The 27144-nt window shown below is 37.9% G+C and overlaps 1 protein-coding gene across 4 annotated transcripts in view; it reads right to left on the bottom strand.

Annotated features, from left to right (window-relative positions):
* Positions 1-27144, bottom strand: part of LOC130912956 (tetratricopeptide repeat protein 28-like) — a 511674-nt gene that overhangs the window by 142846 nt on the left and 341684 nt on the right. For all 4 annotated transcript variants that reach the window (XM_057831145.1, XM_057831146.1, XM_057831148.1 and 1 more), the window contains 2 exons: positions 19016-19163; positions 639-911 (listed from right to left, as the gene is read on the bottom strand). In XM_057831145.1, coding sequence (XP_057687128.1) covers positions 639-911; positions 19016-19163 — 421 coding nt within the window. The remainder of the gene's footprint in view (positions 1-638; positions 912-19015; positions 19164-27144) is intronic.

The following is a 27144-nucleotide window of genomic DNA, read 5'->3' as shown; positions in this document are numbered from 1 at the left end:
ATCTGAGTGTGAGACTGGCGATCTTAAACTTGCCACCTCCATGTGGAGAAAAATTATTCTATGGGATTGAGGAATAGGGGATCATGGTGGGAGGAACTCCATTACCATTCTGTTGTGGGTTACAAACCATTCCCTGATAATGTTAGAGTGGTGGAAACCCACATTGTCCCAAACTATCACAAATTTTGGCAGGTTGAAATAAGTTACGTAAAATAAGTAATGAAAATGCTTAGAAATAAGCACACACATATTCACTTATTCTGAAAACACGTTCATGCATTTTTCATGTAAAGACTTATGCAATGAAGTAATGACTAAATGTTGTGGGTGGTCAGACTATTCAACAGAGACCCATGATCATCCATTTTGACCGTCATGACAAATGCAACTGATAATGTAGGAAACAAGAGAATTGTACAAAATCATTTGCATGGAAGAAGCAAAAACATCTCCAACTTGCTCGAAGATTTTTGATGTGCAATAGTGATACGATGTTGCGAGGATTGAACAAATAGTTTTGAGAATTTCAATTCTGATCTGAGAAACGTATCAAAGCAATTGAGAAAAACTGTTAACAGGAGTGCGACCAGATAGGACCAAGTTACAGTTACAGCAAATAACTTTGTGAGGCATCTTACCTAAGGTCTTGGCCACCTCCAAGTCCTGCTGCATGTAACCAGTGCTCTTCTCCGTGTTGCCTAGAGACCAGTGGGCGCTGCTGAGGGCCGAGAAGACAGAGCCACGCAGCTTGAGGCTGCAAGTCCCGATCTTCAAAGCTGCTTCTAGAACTACAACAGAAGCTGTGTGGTGGCCAGCTGTCAACAGCTCCTGGCCGATCACAGACACCACCACAAAGGGACTCTTGTCCAGCTTCATCTTTTGCAGCTGTTGATAAGTTGGCTCTAGAGACTCTGTAGAAGGAACATGAGTGAGACCGGGATTAGAAGCAGAATGTGAAAAACTACCAAACTATGAACTGACATGCTGACTGACAACGATATCTGGCTTTGATACTACTTTGGAAACTTTGTTGACTGCTCCAAACAAAGTGTTGCCTGAAGTCAAATGTTGCATTCTTCCAGCAATGATTCCGTAGTGCTGGTCCGTTAGCATACTCTGTATTTTCACTGAATGACAGCTTTCACTCACTTCACTCAAACATAAAATTCCATCCATCCATGCACTAGTTGTAGTTGCCAGCTAATCACAGGGAACACATAGCTATAGACCAGGGGTTTTCAACCCAGTCCTCAAGGCACACTGTGGGTCCTGGTTTTTGTTCCAGCCGATCCAGCAGAGACAGTTGAACCAATGAGGCTTCTGCTAAAACAAGCCACACCTGACTGCAATCAACTGATTGCACTTGTAAAACACCAGATTGGGGAAAAAGTGTTGTCATCTTGTTTGGTAAGAATGAAATCCTGCACCCACAGTGTGCCTTAGTGGAATAGGTTGGGGACCCCTGCTATAGACTATGTCTTAGAATCAATGTCATAGACAAACAGAGGGCTCAAAATTCAACTGAACCTGTAAAGCCAGCCACATTAGATTAAAATACCACCAAAAAAATAATAATAATTTGAGACAATTGCAGGCAGTCATTAAATGAATACATGAGAATGAGATTAAAGAGCAGAATGAAGTATGATTGATTGGGGAAACTAATGCATATCGTACACAACTGGTAGATGCCTGGCAATGCAAAGCAGAGACACACAAGGTGACCTTTGAAGTTTGAAGAGGTTGAAAATGCACAGAATGACATAAATCAATGTTAGGCCGCATGGGATAGGGGATTCACAGCCCCTTTAGATTGCATGCCCTCTGGCAGACACCGGCATCGAACAGCTTTTGTTGATGAAATTGACACTTTTGCTTATAACTGACATCTAACTGCACCGAGATGTATTACTAGAAAGATTTTTACTGCCATGTAATGAAATTAATCCTTAAGAGCTTACCATTGAAATCTTCAACAGTATATATTTGGGGTGCACCGATCACAATTTTCAGTGATATATATATTTTTTAAATGAAGTGCCAAAAATGAAGTGCCGATCCTGATTTTTTTTTCATGAAAAAAAGCAAAACACCTTTAATATTCCAATCAATCTTGTTGTGTTGTAAATCATTAAACATTACCTGCAAAATTCTAACTGCAAATGCAATGGTTCTGAAAAATAGTTTAAGTCAAAAGCTGTTTTCCCCAGAACTACTGTATGAGAACTTCCCTTAGTTTTGTATTTTTCCACTTCTAAAATCAATCGAAATTTTTGCAAAAGGTTAAAATGCAAATATGGTTTGAACTCTTCACTAAAAATTAAACTGCAGCTGTAATTTTGCTTGACAAAAAGAAAGTCACATAGTATAATTTGATAAAATCATTTTCTGGAGAAGAGAACTGCATAATTACCGTATTGGCCCGGATATAAGACTGTGTTTTTTGCATTGAAATAAGACTTAAAAAGTGGGAGTCGTCTTATGTTCGAGGTCTAGACATTATATCCATTCACAACGCTAGATGGCGTCAGATATCATTGACGCGAATGCTGAACTTGAGGAGTAATGTTCTTTCATGACAGATCTCAGCTACTCTCAAGTTTAACCAGTTTGCATTATTTTATTGCAATATTTTTTCTTGTTCAGATTTGTTTCAAGACAGTTATAGTTAGACCTCACTTTGATGGTTAATGCAGTTATTGCAATTTTGTTGTTTTATCACAATGGAATGGTTTATTTACAATTCAAAAACCAGAAGCCATTCATTTACGAATGTGATTGCACTTTAGTTGACATATTTAAATGTTCAGATATTAAGATTTGAATGAAGCAAAAAAACATGCTTTTTCTCTCGAATATATTGTTATAATCATTTGTTTGGGATGTACTGTAATTAGTTTCTTATAAAAATTAATTTGGTGTTCAAAGTCTTTTTTCAAACTTGAGTCTTGAAAAAGAGGGGGTCGTCTTATAATCAGGGCCGTCTTATATTCGGGCCAATACTGTAGTACAACGGATCTTTAAAGTCTTTATTTTTACACATCTAAATGACTTAAATGCTAAAAATGGTTGAAATGTGCCACATGGGAGTTTTGCTATACTATTGTAGTTGTTACATTTTGTGTAAACTACTTTGTTTGAGCTACTTGTTTTTTATGCATTCCGAGAGTAAATATCATGTTCAACTCATGCCGCTAGATAAAAAAAACAAAAAAAAACAATCATACCTGACTGCGGCCGACAGCCGCTACAAACAACACCCAGTTGCTAGTTGCTACAAACATATGGCCACATACGCCTATAGTATATAGCACATATATGTAGAACTAGATGCAACATGACAGACGAGGGCAGCGTTAGAACATGTACTAGAGAACTAGATGCGCGATGACAGACTCGGCCCGCGTTAGTAAACAGCCGCCATTTTAAAGTAGACTTCTCTTGAAGGCTCTGTTGTAGCAAACCTAATTAACTTTTTATTTAAAATACTCCTAAATCGTCAAAATCTTGACTTGAATCTATCTTTAAATTATGAAACAGTTTTAAAACTTTAACATGTCAAACTTGAACAAACAACTTGAACGGTTGATTCACAAAATTAAATTAATTGAATGTAGTTTAAAGCTGCTGACACAGAATGGGGACTTGAGTATTTTATTTACTGGGTAAAACTTTACAATAAGGGTCACCTTAATTAACATTAGTTAACGCATTTTTAGACAATAACTCATGTTTAAGTAACATGACAATAATTCATTTAATCCCTTATCTAACATTTATTAATATATTAATGAACATGAGTTAATGCATTAGTTAATGCAAAACCAGACAGTACCTAATAGTTTGGTAAAATTAAAAATATATATAGGCCTATATAGGGTTAGGGTTTAGGGTTAGGGTTTGTTAACTTAAGCATTTATAATTAAGGGACACATGTGCTACAATTTACAATAAGGGTCCAAAAAGCATTTAGTAATGGTTAATAAAGGTTAAAGGGGTGGAGGGGGGGGGGCACTTAAGTATTTATAATTTCTTAGTTAAGGAAGACATGTAATACACTTTGCTTTAAGGGTCCAAAAAGCATTCAGTAATGGTTAATAAAGGTTAACAGGGGGGACCTTAAGCATTTATAATTTCTTAGTTAAGGGATACGTGTGCTACACTTTACAATAAGGTTAGGTTATAATACATAATATATATAATACATTATTTAACATTAATTCACAAATACATTAGTGCATTAATAAATAGTTATTCATGTATACTGGTACTAGTAATTGATTATGTTACTTTAAAATGAGAAACATTGCTCTGTGAGTCCTTGGGTGCTGCTAACTTAACCTTAAGTATGGTATTATTTCACGTGAACGTACCTCATAAGTATTACTTAACCTTAATTAACCATTACTGAATGTTTTTTGGACCCTTATTGTAAAGTCTAGCACATGTGTCCCTTAACTAAGAAATTATAAATGCTAAGTTAACAAACCATAACCCTAAACCCAAAACCCTAACCCTATATAGGCCTATATATTTTTTTATTTTACCAAACCATTAGTTACTGTCTGGTTATGCATTAACTAATGCATTAACTAATGCATTAGCTAATGCATTAACTCATGTTAATTAATATATTAATAAATGTTAGATAAGCAATTATTTTAATTATTGTAATGTTACTTAAACATTAGTTATTGTCTAAAAATGCATTAACTAATGTTAATTGAGGGACCCTTGTTGTAAAGTGTTAGCATTTACTGTTATTAACTGTTAACTTGATACTGAATAGTTTGGTTTAGCCTGAAAGGATTTTTGAACAATTTTGGACTAATGTACAAAACATTTAAAAAAAAAAAAAAAAAAAAAAGGGTGTGTGTGTGTATCAATAATCGATTTATAATCGAATCAGAGCCTCTGAATCCTATCGTAATTGAATTGTTAGGTCCCCAAAAATTCCCACCTCTATTATACACACTGTGAGATGCAATTGAAGAGTCTAAAGAACATCACTGCTGTTCATGTACTTGACATTATGTCATGCCTAGAGAAAGAGGTTGCCTATAAACCCCATTCATGGATTTTAATGGCCTTTAGAAGTGACATGGAGCTGTGTCATAAATTAAACATTGTGAGATTCCATTAGGGGGAAAGTATCACGACTCTCGTATTCATGAACAGGTAGTTATGACAATCCCAAGTGGATAGTTCCATATAAAGACAGGTGCTAAAACATTGCACACACAACATACATCCTTGAATTCTAAAGCTTTACAACCTCCACAAGGAAAACTTGAGACACACTAGCATTATATATATTGTGCATTAGTGTAACAGCGTAGTAATGTATTGTATGTATAGAATTGTAACCTCATAATTAACAAAGCAGAGAAATTGGGGGCATATCAATGCATTAAGAAGGAAACGTTTTCCAAGACTTTAATGTAAGATTCAGTTTGATCACTGTAACCACATTTGTGGTGTCGCAGAGGCTCATTTATGAGAATTAGGTTATCTCTGAGATATGACTGTTATCTCAAGGTGATTGTTTTAGGCAAATGAAAATCAGTGCAGTGAGACAAAAGGATCATTTTAACACCTCGAAGCAAAGATAGTGGCTTTTTCTCTTGAGGCCAATTAACCAAGTATGGGAACATTGTCAAAGTGATGTTTCACTGAGTTTGATTACGCTGCAAAGAAAATGTTGCAGGGATCATTTTCACTTATTTCCTTAGGGTCTGAATAAAGATATGATGGCAAAATGAAAATTTCCAATTAAAAGCTTGCCCACCACAACCGCTTCTGTCTCAAGGAAAGTTGACTCAATGAATGAATGAAAAAAAGATTAAGCATTGATGTTTTCATTTGCAAAAAGTTGAAAGAGCTGAAATGAACGAGAGTATCTCCCTTTCATGAGACCAACTTTGTAAAAGCAATTCAACTTCAATAAACTAGAGGTTCACAATTAATTCTACCATCTGTGAATGTGATTACATACAGATTACAACAAAAAAAAGTCATTCAATGCAATGAAACAAAAGGATGTTATCCTGTTATCCTGTCCTAAAATGGCAAATGAAACGTAATACTAAGATTCATAAACCAGTTTGACGGTATAGACACATTGAGACTATTCGGTGTGTTTTTGTACCAATTTAGCCCTTTCCTGACAAAGGACATCCTAACGCCAGACGCCATCTCATGTCTAGAATTATCCACTAAGATTATTTATGTCTGAGGTGTGTCCCTCACCCAATAACAGGGTCTGATACGGGTCGGAGCTGACAATCTTGCAAATGAACATGTTCAATATTTACGACTACAAATCCTCATGTGTGTGGGGGAGGTCGGCATATCCGGCATGAAATGTGACGTGGAATGGAGTACAGCCAATCACACGAGCACATTGACTGACAAACAAGAAAGAAGCCGTAAATAATAAAAAGCTTGTCTTACCCGAGGTTGTATATTTTTGTATGAATGTGGGTTCCCTGAATGACAAGAAGTATTTTCCAAAGCAAATCTTTCTTCCTGAGAACATCACCATTCTCATACCTCTAGTTCTTTTGAAAACAATTTGCAAAGATTACGTTAAACCCCAAAAGTTTACTCCACACTAAGGGGTGTGACAATATATCAAAAGGTGATATGTTGCGAAACTTTGTAGCCCAAAAGGTTATCCATATGCTCCTACAAAGAATCGATTTATCATTTTAAAAAGGTGTCACTGTTTAATAAAAATAAATAAATAAATACTGTGTATATACAGTATATAAATAGTATAAAACTAGAAACTGCAATTTCTGGAGAAATTATGATGGGGCTTTGCTGTGGTAGATACAGCTCTATTAGGTCACTTCCTGTTGACTTGGGGACATTTTGGGGACACGTCCTGTTTCATGGCTGTCAATGGTATCGACTTACTTGGGCACCAGTTGAATGTCAATGGGTTGTAATGGTAGGTTTTTGGTCAAAAATCACAATTAGAGCTGAAACGAATACTCGAGCAACTCGAGTAACTCGAGTTTAAAAACTGATCCGAGTAATTTTATTCACCTCGAGGAATCGTTTAATTTTGCCTGCTCTAAGCATCACGTTTCGCCTGGACTACTTTTAATGCGGGACAACGCGCTGACGTCACGTGCGTAGAGGAAGAAGCAATAGGAAAAAAAAAATATTACTGCAGCCGACAGCCGCTACAAACTACGCCGACGCTGCTAAAAACTACGCCCACATGATGCTAGTGCGGTAGCAGGTAGTGTCCGATGTGTCTCATAGATATCGCATGCATTCAGGACTAGATGCTAAATGACAGACTCGGCTTCGTCTGGGCAGCGTTAGTAAACAGCCGCCATCTTTAAGCAGTAGACTTCTCATCGCTAATAAATATAACGTTACTGTCACTCGCTCACGTAGACGTAACGCTAGCCCTTCGGAGGGCTAGGTTTCTATTGATTATGACCACTGTCGATGCGTGGCTAACGTGTCTTAAATACAGGCTTTATTTAATCTGTAAAAACACAGCGCTGTAGAGTGATGAGGGTGTAAAATTAAAACATGATAAAGCTAACTCTCAGTTTTAGCTCAGTAGTCATTGCTGAATAAAACACCAAGTAGCACTGGTCCCTAATGTGCGCCAATACAGCAGGTATCATACATTTATTTTGAACACTGCAAAAACTCAAAATCCTATCAGTACTTACAGTTTAGACTAACTTAAAACTTAACTAAAACTTAAAAATAGCTTGACACAAATTGAAATTAAATTGAAACACGTGGGAAAAACACGTAGCTTTCAAGTGATGTGTGTTATCAAGCGTAATTACATTTTTAGGTAAGAAATATGTTGTTGTTTTTTTATATGATCTAGAGGTTTTTTGAGTGAAAGCAGTGATTTTTTTTCCCCTAGTCTCATCTGAGATGCAGTTGTTGGCTGTTTTCAACAATGTACATCGAAAATAAAGACATTGATTGACTGAAAATGGTTCAATATTGGATTAAATGTTTTTTTTTCTCATGTATATTTATAATTGCTCTTTACCTTAAAAAAAAAAAAAAAAAAAAAAAATTATCCGATTACTCGATTAATCGATAGAATTTTCAGTCTATTACTCAATTACAAAAATATTTGATAGCTGCAGCCCTAATCACAATTATACAGGTTTTTCTGACATGAATAGGAAATTTGGACGTACAGTACATAACCATCAATGGCATGGACGTGCATGGGCGTCAATGGCTTTGATTGACTTGGGCTCCATGTTTCATGTGAATGGACTGACATGGTAAATGCTGAAAAATCAGCCGTTTCCGGCTATAAAAAAATGAATGGGAAATTTGGACTTACATGGCTGTCAATGGAATCCCATTAGAAATGAATGGGACTGTTTTGGGCGCCTTTTTGACAAATTCTGTATACAACTTTTATGCCCACGTTTTGCCCCGATTTGGTCAAAAATTATAGGACTAGGTACATTTAGAAAAAAAAAACAAATCTTGTGAAGGTCATTCAAAAAAGTCCGTGCATCGCGCAAAAATTCTGGTCATTTTGATATTCAAACAGTAGCGGTCGGTCAAATGGTTTGGCCTGTGCGGAGTGCCGAAGAAACGTCATTAAAAAGAAAAAATAATTTTACTATCTGGGCCTTTGCCTTGCAAAACCCCATCTAAAAAAGGAACAAACAGGATGCTACCAAAATCTTCCATTAGAATAGTGTCTATGTTAGCTCACTGGCTGCCATTGACGGCGCTAGACATCCAATTCATTTTGACTGGATTGGACATCGAGCGCCGTCAGTGGCTCTTACACCTGAGCATTCACAGCCAGTCTTTTGTGGACATTTAAAGGCCACTTCCTGTTCATTCGCTGCCACCCACCCTGTTAGAAAAGATTGGACGTCTACGTAGGCCTGTCGCGATAACAAATTTTAGTAGGCGATATATTGTCTCATAAATTATTGCCGATATGCGATATCATTGTCAATTAAACTAATTTAAACATACATGTAGTGACAATACATCCTAATGAATCACCTATTCAAATGCAATAAATTGTTATTTATTAATAAAACAAACTATATTAAAAATTATAAATATTAAAAAAACACACACACAATGCTTGAGTCATTTTAAAGCTAGTTAAGTGCAGAATATGAAATAGGTGAGAAACCCAATGTCATTTTGGTTGCCTGCTAAAATTAAAGAGCCCATTAAAAGTGTTGATTTGATCCTAAATGACTGTCATCTTGTTCTGCAAAGTGTGCATGTTAATAAATTTGAAGCCAAATTATTATCATTTATTACATCATATTATCAGTGCCAATCTGATTTTTCATGATGGTTGTCATTTTGAATTTATTCTTCATATAAAATCTGAAGTATATGAGATTACCTCCAGAAATCTGAACATGATGTGCTTTTATTTTGAAATGTTCCCCGGAAGTACGTTTGCTAAGCCGCTAACCGTAAACTTTACACTCAGTAAAAAAACAAAAACAAAATGTACTTCGCTTTTCATCATGCATGTGGTGTACGTAATAGATTTTTTTCTTTTGCTCACATCGTTTGCAAATGCAGTAATCCAGTGAGTTTTCATGTTAGAAGTCACACTTTAACCGCAATTGTGTGTTGTGGAGAAGACTGCAAATGTTTTATAGCAGGCTAAAGTGGTTAATACATTATTTTTTTCCATTAGCCTCAATGTAGCAATGCTAACATTTTACAATGTTTAATACAGATGTGTTTACTTATTTTGTAAATCTGAACTTTAATTCTATAGCATGTTGATGGCAAATAAACACCTGTGAAAGGAACTGGAGTCTCCTATGCATTCAACATGCACGTGTGCCGACTCCAAGTAACACACTCAAACACACGCACACACGCAGCTATAAATCGCAGCATGGGATAATTACCACTCTCAGTTTTATTTAATAATTTGACATATTGCATATCGCGACAGGCTTACGTCTACTATTTATAAACTCATTCCAGTTCACAGCAAAAGGATGAAAATAGCTTGTGTTTCTGTTTATCAGCTGATTTGAAGAATATCCTAGAGTGACTTCCTTACCCATCTATCGATAATTGTTGTATCGCCATATCGTGAGATCATCGTTAACTTGAGCCTTGTATCGCAAATCGTATCGTATCGTGAGGTAACCAGTTCCCACAAACACTCCACACTACACGTCCCGATTACCGTTTTCAAGGTACTAGCCTTGTGGCAAAAAATCGATTGTTAAATGCATAGAGATTCGACACAAGAGAATTCAATTACGATTCATAAATGCTCAAAAACTATGATTTTCCCTAATAACTTTATGACAGCCGCTAGCAGTGAAACACAATTCAAGACGTGTCTACTGCCTGGACACCTTTAACGGACACACACAACGTTATGATGGATGCAGCTGAAGTTACTGAGCGAGAGATTTACTCCTGTTCAAAAGACTCGAAAATAAATTTGTGTATGAGACAGGCAGGGACCCGGTGGTTGCGGTTTGGGTCCTCTTCTGTGCGCAAGTTATTTTTTAGAGGGAGAGGGGAAAAGACGTAATTCGTTGCTCCTTGTCTTTCAGTTATCCAGCAGTTGGTTCAATTCGTGTTAAATGGAAAAAGTCCCTAGTGTTTACACGAACCCTTTTGTTTAGCTTTTATTGTTGTTGTTTTTGAGATGTTACTAGTTAGCGCCGAGCGCTATGCTAATTTACGACTTCGCTAACAAGTATTTCCATGTCATTTTGTGCGTTGTTTGGTGGTGTACAAAAGTTACTCCAGATGCAGAACATTTTAAACCATGATTAAGCGGTAACACTACAAACATGCAAAATAGTACAGAAATCTGTGAAACAAAGTATATTGGTTAAAAGAAGTATTTTTTTCTACAGACACTTTGTTTTTTCCAGAAAATGTGGAATTCATTCCACCAGTGTAAATTTTATTGTACTGTTGAGAGAAATAAGTACTGCCTTTGAATCAGCTAATGTTTTTGCACCCTCTTGTGAAAAAGAGCATTTCAAGGTCAGCTGTGTGTTGTATAGGCATGTTGAGAAATAAGTACTGCCATCATAATGATTAATGTTTTTGCACTTTCTTGTTTGAAAAAAAAAAAAAAAAAAACGCAGCTTAAGGGCAGCTTTGTGTTTCATGGGCATGTTTCCATCATTCCTGTTAAATCATTAGGATATTTAAAATAAATAACAAACATAAATTTGTTTGGCTACTTTATTAATTAATAATGTATGATGCATCAATAATCTTGATAATCATGATCATTGTTCAATAATCGAATCGTAGCACCCTGAATCGTAATCGAATCGAATCGTGGGGTGCCTAAAATGGCACACCCCTACCTACCCTTGCTAAGATTTTGAAAAATAAAAATCCTGTTCAATGGAAAAATTATTATTATTTTTTTTTAAACCCAGATATCTCTAAGTAACACATTTTAGAGCTGTAATTGCAATACCGTGATACCATGAAACCGTGATATTTTGTCTTAAGGTTATCACACCGTCAGAATATCATACCGGCACATGCCTACTCCACACATGATAAAACCAAACTTATTAATAATGAGATTTACTGTTTAAATGTGAGATTTCTCTTTCTTTATCTTTATTTGGCGGGATAAAAAAACTTTTAGGATTCAAAAAAAATATGTGAGTCCCAGGCCTTAGGATGGTGCCCATTAGAGCAGGTTAATGTCAGTTCTAATTCCCCAGTTGTAGTTTAGATTTGACTTCAGGGGCCTGGACTATAATGAACACGGGCCACAGCATCCATTTAAAAGACATTCACTTAAATGGCAAATGATCCAGGCCGAGTCAATAGTTGCCATGGTGCGAAACCATTCTTGTAACGCTTTATCTGGGGGGCTATTCTATATGGCAAAGACATTTTAGTTCAAACAGAAGGTAAAATCGTATTTATTGTATCTGTCAATGGGCCTTTTGCACCATTTCTGCCCCCCTAGGCAACAAGATGGATTGGATCATCAACACAATTGTAGAACTGCTCTGAAATGTCAAATACTTGTGATGGCCAACATCTTATTCTCTCATTTATGTGGAAAAAACATTGGAGGGGGAAAAAATTTGTCACAATGATCAGAAAGAGTTGGAGGTGAGATCGTTCTACTTTCCATTCGTGTGAGAGTTCTTTGTTGTGGAAAATACAGAAAGAGTCATATGATAGCACAACAGCTGCTTGCATCTGGTATAATGAGCAGAAACCTTGATCTACATAAAGCGTGCGTGTCAAAGATTGGGTTGAATTATACAGTATGTGACACAGTAAGAATTGATGGGAAATTCATATGATGTTAGTGTAATATAGTTTTGATCAAAAAGAGAAATTCCTCGATAATTGTCACAGTCACAAGCTATGACACCTTTTTAAGTGTTCTGGGAAATTTGCAAAAACATCATGTTGAGAACAAAAGAAAGATGCAGAAAAAGGGAAATAAAATCTTCCAAGGGAAAAATATCTGCTTTCTCCTGACCAGATACAAAAAAACCTAAATACAGTGGATAGTATAACTGTGTTTACTGCTGCTTTACAATATTAAATGAATAAAGTGGAGTACAACTTTCATGTTCAATTATAGTAAATTACTTGCAAGTCAAACGAATAAGCTGTGGCTAATATATTCCTAAAATCACTGAAGTCTCTAATAGGCACATTTTGGTTTTAGATATTCAATTAAAATAACAAAAGTAAGTCTTTTTTCAAGCAAGAATTCCCAAAGCTTTTATATTTTTCTATTCCAGTCAATATGCCTGTGATAAGTAATGTCCTGGGATTAACAAGGCAGGACCTGGTGCCTCTCGCAGTGGCCTACCTTTTTACATATCAGTAGACGTTGGCCAACTATCGCTGGTTATCCTTGCTGTTTACAGGCCTAACATTGATTACTGTCCCAGTGTGCCGACAGCCTCTCTCTGAGAGGATCGCTGCTCTTAATCCTTCAACCTTGCAAACATCTCTAAAAAAACACCTTGGGTGAAGTCCTTAACTGGCTGTGGGGAATACGTTAAACAATTAAGAGATTAAAAGGCCCTGCCCCCTGCAGGGAGGACTCATTCCTGTCCATGATGCATCGGTCTGGGCTTGCACCCAAGCTATTTTCATGTTTTGCTTCCAGTTATAAGCTCTTGTATACTTGATATCACTCATGTGTAGAGATAGACCGAGGCTGATTATCGGCGCCGATATTTGGAAAATTGACGTACAGTGTATCACAAAAGTAAGTACACGACCTCGCATTTCTGCAGATATTTAAGTATATCTTTTCATGGGACAACACTAGGGCGTGGAATTGATAAGATTTTTACGATTCCGATTCCATTATCGATATTGCTTAACGATTCAATTCTTTATTGATTCTCTTATCGATTCTAATTTGGACTAATGGACTGTATGAGGTTCTGGGTTCAATATGTTTAATGGTTCATTTGCCTCGGAGTGTCGGTTAGAACACAAGGAGCAGAGAGTGGAGTTGGTCTTTGGCACTTTTATTACAACTTGGCAACATGCACAACTATATAAAGAAAATGGCACTTGATATGAGAATCACTCAATGAGCAGGTGGGAGCATGCGTGGAAAGATGTTGATGTATTTGTATGTGAGTGAAAGACTGGAATGTGTGGATATACTAGTATGTGTGGCTTTGAATGTAAAGAAAATTAGTGCTGGTGCAATATACAATGCAAATATACTGTAAAGCAGTTAATAACACACATACATGACTCGCAGTGTAATGAACACGGGGGGGGATGCACAAGCCTGAAGCACGCTGCGTGCACGTTCGGTCAACAACACGAAACAGTCACACTGATAACGGCTCTAATTTATCATAAGAACTTTATGGCATGAAGAGGAAATAATTTTTGTGCGTCCATGAACGAATACAAGTAATACTTTCTCTAAAAGGTGGCCGTTCTCTGCTCGAAATGCGCACCTTACGCCTATTCCCGGTCCCAGAACACACAGCGCGCATGACGTAGGACAATAACAGGAAATGGACTGGTTGCTTTGGGAACGAACCAGCATACCCATGAAATCTTTCGAACAGGAGTACTAACATTGCTAATAAAATCGTTTAAGATTATGTTAGACGCATATATGTTATTTTTTTTTTTTATGGAGTATTCGACGAGGAATACGATGGACCCATTAAAACCTTTTGGGAAAAATCGCCATTTCTTTAAGTAGTCTCATGAATAATGACTTGGCCTGTGAATACCACTGCTTTGTGACTTGGCGGCGACACCTCCTGGTACTTTTAGGTGGTTACACTGTGAGCATTCATATTGTGTCATTTACTTGCTTATCGATACGTATCATGCATCAATTCCGTGACATTGATTGTACTGTTAGGAATCTATAAGAGAATCGTTAAATAATCTTCCAAACGATTCCATGGAATTGATACATGCGGAACCGGTTCTCTATAAGAACCGGTTCTCGATTCCCATCCCTAGACAACACTGACAAAATGACACTTTGACACAATGAAGAGTAGTCTGTGTGCAGCATATATACTAGAGTTAATTTATTTTTCCCCTCAAAATAACTCAAAATATAGCCATTAATATCTTATCTTTTACCCCTGGCAACCAAAGTGAGTACACAGTATGGGAACTACGTACATCCCTAAATGTCCAAATTGAGTACTGCTTGTCATTTTCTCTCCAAAATGTCACGTGACTCGTTACAGGAAAGCTGTCAGCATTGCTGCAGAGATTGAAGAGGTGGGGGGGTCATTCCCACTACCATGCTTGACTGTAGGCATGACACACTTATCTTTGTACTCCTCACCTATTCGACGCCACACATCCGAACCAAACAAATTAATCTTCGTCTCATCAGACCATAAGACATGGTTCCAGTAATCCATGTGCTTTGTTGACATGTCTTCAGCAAACTGTTTGCGGGCTTGCTTGTACCGTCTTCAAAAGAGGCTTCCTCCTGGGGTGACAGCCATGCACACCAATTTGATGTAGAGTACGGCGTATGTTCTGAGCACTAACAGGCTGACCCCCCACCTCTTCAATCTCTGCAGCAATGCTGACAGCTTTCCTGCAATGAGTCACATGACATTTTGGAGGGAAAATGACAAGCAGTACTCAATTTGGACATTTAGGGATGTACGTAGTTCCCATGCGGTGTACTCACTTTTGTTGCCAGGGGTTTCGATATTAATGGCTATATTTTGAGTTATTTTGAGGGGAAAATAAATTAACTCTATTATATAAGCTGCACACAGACTACTTTTCATTGTGTCAAAGTGTCAGTTTGTCAGTGTTGTCCCATGAAAAGATGACTCGAATATAAGACGGTATTTTTTGCATTGAAATTAGACTAAAAAAAGAGGGGATCGTCTTATATTTGCGGTCTATACGTTATACCCATTCACGACACTAGATGGCGCCAGATATCATTGAAGCGATGTTCTGTCATGACAGATCTCAGCTACTCTCAACCACACACTTTAACCAGTTTGCATTATTTTATTGCAATATTTTTCCTTATTCAGATTTGTTTACAGACTGCAGTTACAGTTTTTATTATATTTTTTATATATTTTTATTACTATTTGTTTTTATTGAGTCTTTTATTACCTTTTCATTGCCTCAAAGTACTTTTGACATGTGTTTCCCTCCCATACTTTTAAGCATTATGTTTTTTTTGCGGTAACTTTAAAGCAGATTGTTTATCTGTTCACCACTTCAGTCGTGTAGCGTATTTAACCACCCTTATTTGATATTACTATTTCTAAGTATTTTCTTAAGGCATCTTTCATACGTTCTGTCTGTATGCATCTAAACAAAACAAGTTGAAAGCGCACGGTAGTACTTTTGGTGTCAAATTCGCCTCTTGTTGGAGGTTTTGCCGGTGTAGCACATTTATGCAGAACACCGGTTTTGTCATACTCTCGTCTCGTGTCATCCCGTCTTTCCTGTTCATTTAGATTTTGCTGCTCATTTTGTGAAATATCGACAGTGCTGTCATGCTCATTAATTTTCCTCTCGGGTTCAAAATGAAAGGGTTGAACAGATGACATGTTTATGTCACTGAGTCATACTCTGGAAGCGCGGCAGCGTAACCCAGTGACATGACCGCTGTCCTACGTCAACAACAATGGTGACTTACTAGTTACTTACTGAACTAACTTTACAAATTCTACAAAAACGAAAACATCAAGAGGGGTTTTAATATTAAAATTATTTTAACTAAAAATAACGTTTATTCTTTAAGAACTATAAGTCTTTCAATCCGTGGATTCCTTTAAGGCCCTCACACTATAAACTTACTGTAGATGAAGTCATTAGGGCGAAGAATTCAGAAAAAAATTCAGAAAGCTATTATCTAAGTTTTTATTTCACTTTACAAGAGGTGCTGCTGAGACTGTGAACTTTCTATATTTTTGTTGTATTGTATTTTGTGTGGAAAATTTTCAGAGAGCTATTTATTTAACCTTTTATTCCACTTTATAAGAGATGTTTCTGAGTCTAAGAAATTAAGGCACTTCTGGAGCTAATATTTTCTATTCGTGTGATTCAATAAAAATGCTTTGGGTATCTCAATGAAGTTCAGTGTTTGCATTATTCAATTTTCTCACACCAATTTTACACTTTTACTGCAAATGAATATCGGCTCCAAAAATCGGTTATCGGCCCCTCTAACTATTACCGTATTTTTCAGACTATAAGTTGCACCTGAATATAAGTCGCACCAGCCATAAAATGCCCAACAAAGAGGAAAAAACATATATAATACCCCTTTCCCACTGGCCAAAAACCCCATGTCAACCCACTAACAATCGGCTTTTGGTGGCAGTGGGAAAGGTGCAGCGACCCGCCTCGACCCGTGTCAATCAACCCGCCAAGCGAGCCGCGTTAAAATCACCTCGGTTCTGAACGTCATGCAGTGTGAAAGCAAAACCCCGGGTCAACAGTCAACACCCTAATCTACGTGGTGACGTAGGCTCTTACGTGATGTGTCATAACAACGTGCCAGTCGCCTCTCATTTAACGCGCCCCACAACGTCGATGCTCATAATAAAGCTAGTAGAAGAAGAAGAATTCACGTCGCCTACGTTGCCTCAGCACAAGCAGAGTGTTGATCCTTTGCTGCATTTCGATCATTTTGAGACCAGTAAAAAGCATGAAAACAGAGAACACAAACGGAAAGGAGGCTTCCATGTTGCTCTGCATTGTTTACTTCCTTGAACTGAATGAATTCGGTCGCACTTGCCGACGCGCATTTTAGCGTGGTGACGTCACGTAACCTTACGCACGGCTGAGAGGGGTGGGGGGTTAGACGGGTTTTTTTTTTTTTGTCAATGGGAAAGGTGCCAAATGCCAATTGCTAGTGGGTTGCATCGGCTTGGAAAAAACGCGCGTTGACCCACTAGTTTCAGTGGGAAAGGGGCATAAGTCGCACCAGAGTATCAGTTGCATTTTTGGGGGAAATTTACTTGATAAAATCCAACACATAGAACAGATATGTAAGGAAATTTAAAATAAAAATACAATAGAGAACAACATGATGAATAAGTGTACGGCATGATAATGTCACAGGATGCATGAACAACAGAATGCAAACGTGGCCAGTATGTTAACATGAATGAATGAATTTATGAATGAATGAATTTGAATTTATTGTCTTTGTCATCGTCATCAGAATCATTGACAGTTTCAGAGTGTGGGATATTTTTTCCAGAAAGGAGAAACATTGACACAGACTAAGGAATAATTTGCCCGAAAAAAAACAGACGATGACAGACAAAGGAAAACGGGAAAAAGCAAATGCTTATCGATACCCGTCCCCCAACAGCATGCACAGTCTAGCATGTTTGTGTTATAATCCAGTTTTGTTTTGTTTTTTTTTTCTCACATATCATTCAAAAGTAATTGATTGCCATGGAATTTCGCATATTGTCAATTTGACATAGCAACATAAGATAGCTATTAAGATTTATTCAGATAACTATAGCATAAAAAACATCCTAACGTGTTTCCCAAACCATCAATGTCACTCTAAAACACCAAAATAACATGTGAAATGATATAATAATGTATTAATAATTTCACACATAAGTCGCTCCAGAGTATAAATCGCACCTCCAGCCAAACTATGAAAAAAACTGTGACTCAGAGTCCGAAAAATACGGTAATAATCGGTATCGGTCCTGAAAAACCCATATCGGTCGATCTCTACTTAAGTGGCGACTCCGTTTTTTATTCATGTAATAGTCGAAATACCTTCCTTCTGAAAAACAATCTTATTAATCGAAGTCAATCAATGCTACTCATCTCTTGGTAACATTTACATTTTCCATGGTTAAACAAGGTCACAGCAGCTGTTTACAGTAAAACTTAGCAGAAGGGATGCTGAAGCAATCCATGCAGATCTGAGGCATATTAAATTCAGCTGCAGTGGTCATCTGAAGCGAAATCATTGCCAGGTTTGTTTAGAGCCTCATTAGACTGCCTCGCACTGATTACTCATGCACAGTTAGGTCAGTGCAGTTGGATGATAATGATGCATAAACAGAAAACACACATTTTAGTCTCAGTCTTAATTTGAGCACACTATTTATAAATCCACTCAGCTCTAGGGAAACTGCTTTGTCAGGGCCAAGCGCACACAATGGCATTAGTGTTGGATGCTCATTAAGATAACAGGCTATCTGCGAGAAGGATCCGTCTGACAATAAGATACGCTGAAGTTGCATGCGGCATCTGGCCTCGGAGTGGGGGGGAGTACATGACACCACCAGTCAGTCGTAAGCCGGCCTTCCCAGCACAATGAGTAAATCATGACAGGTAAAGTCGGCCAAACATGCATATTGACTGACACAGTAGGAGGATAAGCTTCAGACATTTTGGCACTTGTGGGACAAAATCTATGGGGATGGTGAGACAGAACGACAGGTTCCTTCAGCACACGGAGACGTCGACTGACGTACACCCGCATACCGAAACAGCATGCTAATTAGTTTCTTACCCCGTAGAGGAGATTTCATGGCAGCTTCCACCATGCCCACCAGTAGCTGAAGGCTCTTGGGGTCTTGGGCCAGCCCAGATGCAAATGCAGCGAGTGCGTCGGCATGGCGTCCAAGGTACTGAAGGGCAACACCCTGTCGGAAGTATGCCTGTTGAGAGAAGTGAAACAAACCTTTCAGTAATGTAAACTTTCATTTTAACTGACATAATTATTACACACGTTTTGCTTGTATCCAATACCAAATCAGCAGCTATCAGGCACCTGTCCCTCATTTTGTCTCTTTTGGTTATCCTAACAGAATTCTCACTGATTATTGGACAAAATTTAACATAAATACAGTGGGGCAAATAAGTATTTAGTCAACCACTAATTGTGCAAGTTCTCCAACTTGAAAATATTAGAGAGGTCTGTAATTGTCAACATGGGTAAACCTCAACCATGAGAGACAATATGTGGAAAAAAAAAATCACATTGTTTGATTTTTAAAGAATTTATTTGCAAATCATGGTGGAAAATAAGTATTTGGTCAATACTAAAAGTTCATCTCAATACTTTGTTATGTACCCTTTGTTGGCAATAATGGAGGCCAAATGTTTTCTGTAACTCTTCACAAGCTTTTCACATACTGTTGGTGGTATTTTGGCCCATTCCTCCATGCAGATCTCCTCTAGAGCAGTGATGATTTGGGGCTGTCGTTGTGCAACACAGATTTTCGACTCCTTCCACAGATTTTCTATGGGGTTGAGATCTGGAGACTGGCTAAGCCACTCCAGGACCTTGAAATGCTTCTTACGAAGCCACTCCTTTGTTGCCCTGGCTGTGTGTTTGGATCATTGTAATGCTGAAAGACCCAGCCACGTCTCATCTTCAATGCACTTGCGGATGGAAGGAGATTTTCACTCAAAATCTCTTGATACATGGCCCCATTCATTCTTCCCTTTACACAGATCAGTCGTCCTGATCCCTTTACATAAAAACAGCCCCAAAGCATGATGTTTCGACCCCCATGCTTCACAGTGGGTATGGTGTTCTTCGGATGCAATTCAGTGTTCTTTCTCTTCCAAACACGAGAACCTGTGTTTCTTCCAAAAAGTTCTGTTTTGGTTTCATCTGACCATAACACATTCTCCCAGTCCTCTTCTGGATCATCCAAATGCTCTCTAGTCCCTGGCGGCGCATTGTGTTACTGATAGTAGCTTTTGTTACTGTGGTTCCAGCTCTCTGTAGGTCATTCACTAGGTCCCCCCCGTGTGGTTCTGGGATTTTTGCTCACCGTTCTTGTTATCATTTTGACGCCATGGGGTGAGATCTTGCATGGAGCCCCAGATCGAGGGAGATTATCAGTGGTCTTGTATGTCTTCCATTTTCTAATAATTGCTCCCACAGTTGATTTCTTGACACCAAGCGTTTTACCTATAGCAGATTCAGTCTTCCCAGCCTGATGCAGGTCTACAATTTTGTCTCTGATGTCCTTCGACAGCTCTTTGGTCTTGGCCATAGTGGAGTTTGGAGTGTGACTGACTGAGCTTGTGGACAGGTGTCTTTTATACCGATAATGAGTTAAAACAGGTGCCATTAATACAGGTAACGAGTGGAGACTCGTTAGATGTTGTTAGACCTCGTTAGAAGAAGTTAGATCTCTTTGACAGCCAGAAATCCTGCTTGTTTGTAGGTGACCAAGTACTTATTTTCCACTCTAATTTGGAAACAAATTCTTTATAAATTTAACAATGTGATTTTCTGTTTTTTTTTTCCCACATTCCGTCTCTCATGGTTTAGGTTTACCCATGTTGACAATTACAGGCCTCTCTAATCTTTTCGAGTAGAAGAACTTGCACAATTGGTGGTTGACTAAATACTTATTTGCCCCACTGTACATTAATTCCACACAGGCTGGTTGCCATATTGGGAGTAATTGTTAGTTTAGGTTTCTAAAATGTGTCTTTTTCCTGTAGTACAGATTGGGACATAGCTTGCCGACAAACATGAAGCTGTCCTTGAAAAAAAAAAAAAAAAAAAAAAAAAACTCCAAATAACAGAAAAAGGATAATAGATAAATGCTTCAACGAATAATGTCCATTATACCTACAAGTAGGGGTGTGACAAAATATCAAGATGGTGATATATCGTGATACTTTGTATCCCAAAAGGTTATCGATATGCTTCTGCCAAGAATCGAGATATCGTTTTGAAAAGGTGTCAATGTCTAAAAAAAAAATACCCAACAAGTTGCAACCAAAACTTTCCACCATAATAGTGTCTAAGTTAATTCTAAAGCTGCATTGACGGTGCTCGACGCCCAATCCATTTAGACTGGGAACGTTCGTTCATTCGAAACCAGAGCAGTCACAGTCATTCTGTCCGATTTTCTGTTCCGTAACTCAAACAGGAGGAGACCCATAAGATACCCCAAAATCAACAGGAAGTAATTGAAAATCAACAAGTAAATGACCTTAAATGGCCTGAAATTACCTCATTGCCTGGCATTGGCTGCCACTGACGTCCATAGACGTTCAATCCGTTTGAAATGGGAGGGATGGCAGCGAATAAACAAATGTTCATTCGCTGCCACCCTCCCAGTTCAAATGGATTGGACGTCTGCTAATGATAAACTCATTCCAATTCACAGCAGAAGCTTGTTTTTCTGTTTATTAGTTGTTTGTAGAATATCCGAGAATGATTTCCTGACCAATGTATCGATAATCGTTGTATCGTCAGGTCATCGTTATCGTGAGCTTTGTATCGCAAATTGTATTGTATCGTGAGGTACCAAGAGGTTCCCACTCCTACCTACAAGTGAATATTCCCTTGGATTAAGTGGTAAAATTCTGGATTTTTTTTTTTTTTTACTGCAGTAGTGTACCAGTGCCATATACGAGGATGTTTAATGGTTCCCGAATCAGATAGAAATTACCTGCATTTGTCATTTCCTCACAGTGTTGACAGAATAATGATTCAGTAGCACATAAACTACTTGGCAGACTACATCTTTCTGGAATAGTCAAAACCTAACTCTTGATGGGATAATCTCCTGTTGTTTTCATGAAAATTGTACAGGATATGATGAAAAAACTAATACAATCTAATTAGTTTATTTTATGATCTTGTTCATCAAATAATATGCCCAACTCCCACTTTCGCTTTGAAATTGATCAGTTTTATGGGAAAACAGAGGCGTGACATTTTCATGGCACATTTTGACTTACAACAGGATTTGTTGCTCATTTTGTGGAAAATAGTACAGCTTGAACATAAAATAGTGCTGACTTTTGAGGGATCATGTTACTTCATTAACTTAACATATGAAACAAGTGAAATGTCCTTGGCCAAGTGAGTCGTAATACAAGATTCTGATCAAGTTTACCAACAGTAGCACACAGAGACTGAACTTCATCCAGCTCTGTGTTTTCAAGCCAAACCACTAAATCCTACCGAAAGCCAGCAAACTGTCGCTGTAAAAAAAAAAAAAATACTTGAAGTAAACAGTTACAGCAGGCGAGCATGAAGAAGATGAGGAATGGGCTGCCCATAACGATATAACACGCTAATAATTTACAATGTTGAGAGCTCAAAGCTGTCATTTTTGGGGCATAAGCGGAGTTTAAGGGGGGCCAGGGGGGCAAGGCCCCTCCTAATGGCCGAAAAGTGTCATTGCATGTAATTATCTTTCCTATATATATATATATTAGGGCTGTCAAACGATTAAAATTTTTAATCGAGTTAATTACAGCTTAAAAATTAATTCATTGTAATTAATCGCAATTAATCGCAATTCAAACCATCTATAAAATATGCCATATTTTTCTGTAAATTATATATATATTCTGTAAAATAATTTGTTGGAATGGAAAGATAAGACACAAGATGGAGATATACATTCAACATACGGTACATAAGGACTGTAGTGGGCATTTCACTCTACTGTCATTTAAATCTGTCTATGCTGTCCTCACTCCGAAGCGTCTACTTTTTCCAAAGCTAGACAGCTAGTGAACGACGCCTTAATAATCAGACTTCTTCCTTTTTCATCTAATTTATTAATAAAATGGCCTCAAACCACTGTCCTCTTTAGACCGTAGTGAAACTACAAAAAAAAAGTACACAAGCATTGCATTAGCACCAACGTTAGCTTAGCACGCTATACAGGTTCACTAAACATAAACAAAAAGCGTCTCATACAAAAAATATAACATTTCGCTTACTAACATAATATGTACATTCTTTACAACAACCATACTTACGGACAAATCTTGTCCAAGGATCATATAAGCACAACATGATCAGCCCGAGACTTCGTGCAGCCATAATGAACTGGCAAGAAAACAATAAACCATGTCGCAAAACGACCACAAGAGTTCGCTGTTGGACAGGGTTTGCATTTGAAGACAATGGACCAGCCAAAAAAGGGTTCTTGCAGGTTTCCTCAAGTTAAATTTAAGAATTTTTAAGACCTAATAAAGACAACTTTTTAAAAACTTGATACCTATTTCACAGCCATATCGACAAAGAAAAACAAAATTCATTAATTTGTGTTATTTCTCGAAAGTTGGAATGTGGAATGTGTGCAAGATGTAAGAATGCAGCGTATTGAATAGGTTACTCACGCGACACGACCACAGGCCGAGTAGAGGCGTTCTCGTTAGCATTAGCATTTAGCGTGGCGAGCGTCATGTCAAACTCTCGTGTAACCACATGCTTTCATGGTTGCAAATGAAGTGCGTAGATCCACTCTCGCAACTTCACTAGCAATCGTAGCTAGGCTGGGATGCAGGGGGGGCTGCAGCACTAGCAGCTAATGTTAGCTGCTATCGCTTCGCTTACATTAGCAGCTTGCTGGCTACCTTTAGCTTTTGTCTCTTCAGGCTCGTGAGCAACTGGCTGCCTTATACAGGCAGATTGAAAAACGCCGGCAATGGAGGGAGTTTGTTTCTTTCCTCTCATGGAGGTTATGTGCTTGGACGATTTAGCATGGGACTCTAGTGCATTTCTGCTCATTGTACCTGGCAGAATCTTTTTTTTTTTTTGTCAGCATACGATGCAAAAAGCCTCGAACACAGTGCTAGTCACTGGTTTGACCCAAAGGCGAAAGGATTGTTTACTCCACCACGCTTTATTGAAATTAATAAATTCAATGCTCTTAAGAGTTTTTAAGACGCCGCGGGAACCCTGCGAAAAGTGTTCAAAAGCGACACATGAACTAATTTGTCATTAGAATCAGGAGCCCTTTTCATTAGTCTTTACAAGCTTCTACGTTAGGAAGTTAGAAACCCTGAGAGTGAAAGGGGCCAGGGGGATTAACAAAAATGAGACATGACATTGAATTTAAAGAGACCAGTAATTACTTTTTTTTTTACTCGTTCACCTCCTTCATCTCCCACTGCCCACTGACGACCAGTTTCTCCATTACTGTTGCCCTCTTAACAATTAGATATCCCTTCACTTGCATCACAACTTCATTGAAAATGGCAAGAAAATAAAAATGTGATTCAGAGCATTAATCTTTGTCCAAACACGATTATTACATGGTGGAAGCTCCAGACAGAGTAGTTGTTCAATAATAATTGAATCTGGTTGCGGTGGAGTTTGGGCAGGACGCACCGGTGAGAGCAGAGAGGCCAACAAATGTTCCGCCCAGGGGAACAAAAGACATTTAAAAGCACTTCCCTCTTTGATTAGATTTAGCCAACAATATGCGCTCCTAGAGGTCTTTGCCTTTATTCTCTCAAGCGGTGCTCTCTGACTGGGAGAGAAAAAAAATGCATAAAATAAGATTTGCTTCAAAAAGAAATTGGCATCTTTTTCATTTACCCTGTATTCCACAACAGACAGTTAAAGAGGATTCAGATAGACAAGAGTATATTAATATATTGCAAATACAAGCGTAAGAATGAATGCATAAGTGAAACAGCGCCGCAAATATGACAGAATCAATGTGCCGTGTAAGATTTGCTTTTTCTTTCATTAATCTCCCACTGCCTTCACAGCATATCATGCAGTTCCACTCACACGCGCGCAATCACATGCACGCACACAATGTACAGTAACTTCAACTTTAGCATAATCCAACAACTCAATTCATGCAGTGTTTCTCATCAAACATGGATTGGTTTGAATTCATTTTCATTACAATATGTGAATACTAATTTGGGGATACTGATGAAAACTGCAAAGTGAAAGTGTCACACACAAATGAAAGGCAGGAAAAGGTGATTTTACACTGCAGAGGAATGTCCTGGTTAGGCATGTGCCAGTTACCGGTTTCAAGGTTTACCGTGGTATGAAAACATCACGGTTTCAAAACCGTTACAATTTTCTGTCATACCGAAGTACGGTATTAGCTATTTTTTTATGTCTCAAAAAATGCAGCAAGGAATCCGTGGGCTGGAGCGGCAGCGCTCGCCCCTCCCGCTCCAGTTGTTGCTCTGTCATGTGTCTGCCGGTGACACTACACCTCAATACACCCCCCCCCACACCAAAAAAAGACATTTGCTAGTATGGGAGTACTTTGGCTACTGAAAAGAAACAGACGGCTGCAGCTTAGAGGAGGACGGACAGCAGTACCTCCAACATGATTTCACATTTACGTGACCATCATTCGTCACTTAACACAAAATTTAAGGTGAGTAAATGCTATAATGAACGTTTCCCACCAGCTACAAGAATCCACTCCAGCGTGTTTAGTGTGTCTAGCGATAGTTAAACAAATACTTTAATGTAAGCTTGTTAATGAGGCAGACAACGTGGGTAATTAGCATGCCAAGACGGCTAACTACTTTCCTCTCTACCATTAGCCTACTTTTGCTAAGTCTTCTACAGTTGTAAACATCTGTTCAGAATAACATTTTCATAATACAGCCTGATGTGTTTTTTTTTTTTCTCTCTGGCGACTTTCTGTGTTAAGAGAGGGTGTGTGTGCGTATAATGTGTAAATAATGATACCAGTCATACACACACACACAGGCTCTGTTTCTCACTCTCGCTCTCCAATAATATTCAACTAATTATTATTAATAGTAGTATTCATATGTGTTTTACATAAAATCAATTTGATCATATATTGTTGAAGTCCAGTTCAATATTACAAAGGATTCCTGTTCTAATGTTGAGCAACTTGATCTGTGGCTATGGGTTTCGTCTATAACTTCTATTTATTTCAATTTTATTTAAAATATTTCAGTTATTTATTTTGGGTTATTTTATTTTATTTTTTTAACATTACAGTATATTCATGTTGATGTTCCAATTTGCAAATATGCTGTGAAAATTTATTTATGTTCAATGGTACAAAGTTTTTTTGTTTTTTTTTTTGTTTTAAACCATACATGTCAAAATAACACAACAGGTCCTCGATGTCCTCAACTTCGAGTGTGGTCAGACACAGCGGCCGCCATTTTCCCCAGCTAGCCTCCATAAATCCAGATTTAAAAGTGTTGCCCGGACATGGAAGCTGTCCAGGTTCTGGTCGCGTTGTAGAGTAGATCTTGTCCAGGGCACTCAGTGACCAATTGACCAGTTCCATGTTTTTACAGATTTAGCACAACACTTATTATCAACTGTTTGAGTTTGCTGTCTGTACAAGGGCTTACAGAGCAAAATGATTATCCGTCCGTGTGACAGATGTCTAGTTGAGCCTTGTTTGCAGTAGCATTGGGTTTCTTTTTTTCTTTTTCTTTTTTGTTTTTCCCTCCTTTGTTGTGGGGCAAATCAATTAAATTAAAAGTAAACTAATGAAAAATGCTGTAATTTCATTCTTTAAATAAGCCATGTAATTTGCTCTGATCCAAGGTTTTGAACAGGCGTGTTACTGGTGTGTGGCCACCCTGAACACATTTGATGTTGCTCACTGTGGTCTGCAGTGTGCTCAGGGAGCTTATGTTTCTGCTCAGACACATGAATAATTAGAGGGAACATTGGTTCTGTTACCCCAAATTATTTGATCAGGGGCATGTTTTAAACTTGAAATGGTCCATAAACACCTAGAACTGATGATATGTTGTCAAAAAATATTTAATACGTTTAAAATAAAGAACACCCAACAACAACAATACATGGATATTGCAGTTTGCTATGCTTCGCTTAGCTCTTTTGCTGCTTCCTCCACATTGTCCCTGTTCTGGCACACTTTGAAT

This window comes from Corythoichthys intestinalis, chromosome 3 (assembly GCF_030265065.1).
Source record: "Corythoichthys intestinalis isolate RoL2023-P3 chromosome 3, ASM3026506v1, whole genome shotgun sequence".
Lineage (NCBI taxonomy): Eukaryota > Metazoa > Chordata > Actinopteri > Syngnathiformes > Syngnathidae > Corythoichthys > Corythoichthys intestinalis.
Note: the sequence above shows the minus strand (reverse complement) of the source record. Positions and strands in the feature narration are given on the sequence as shown.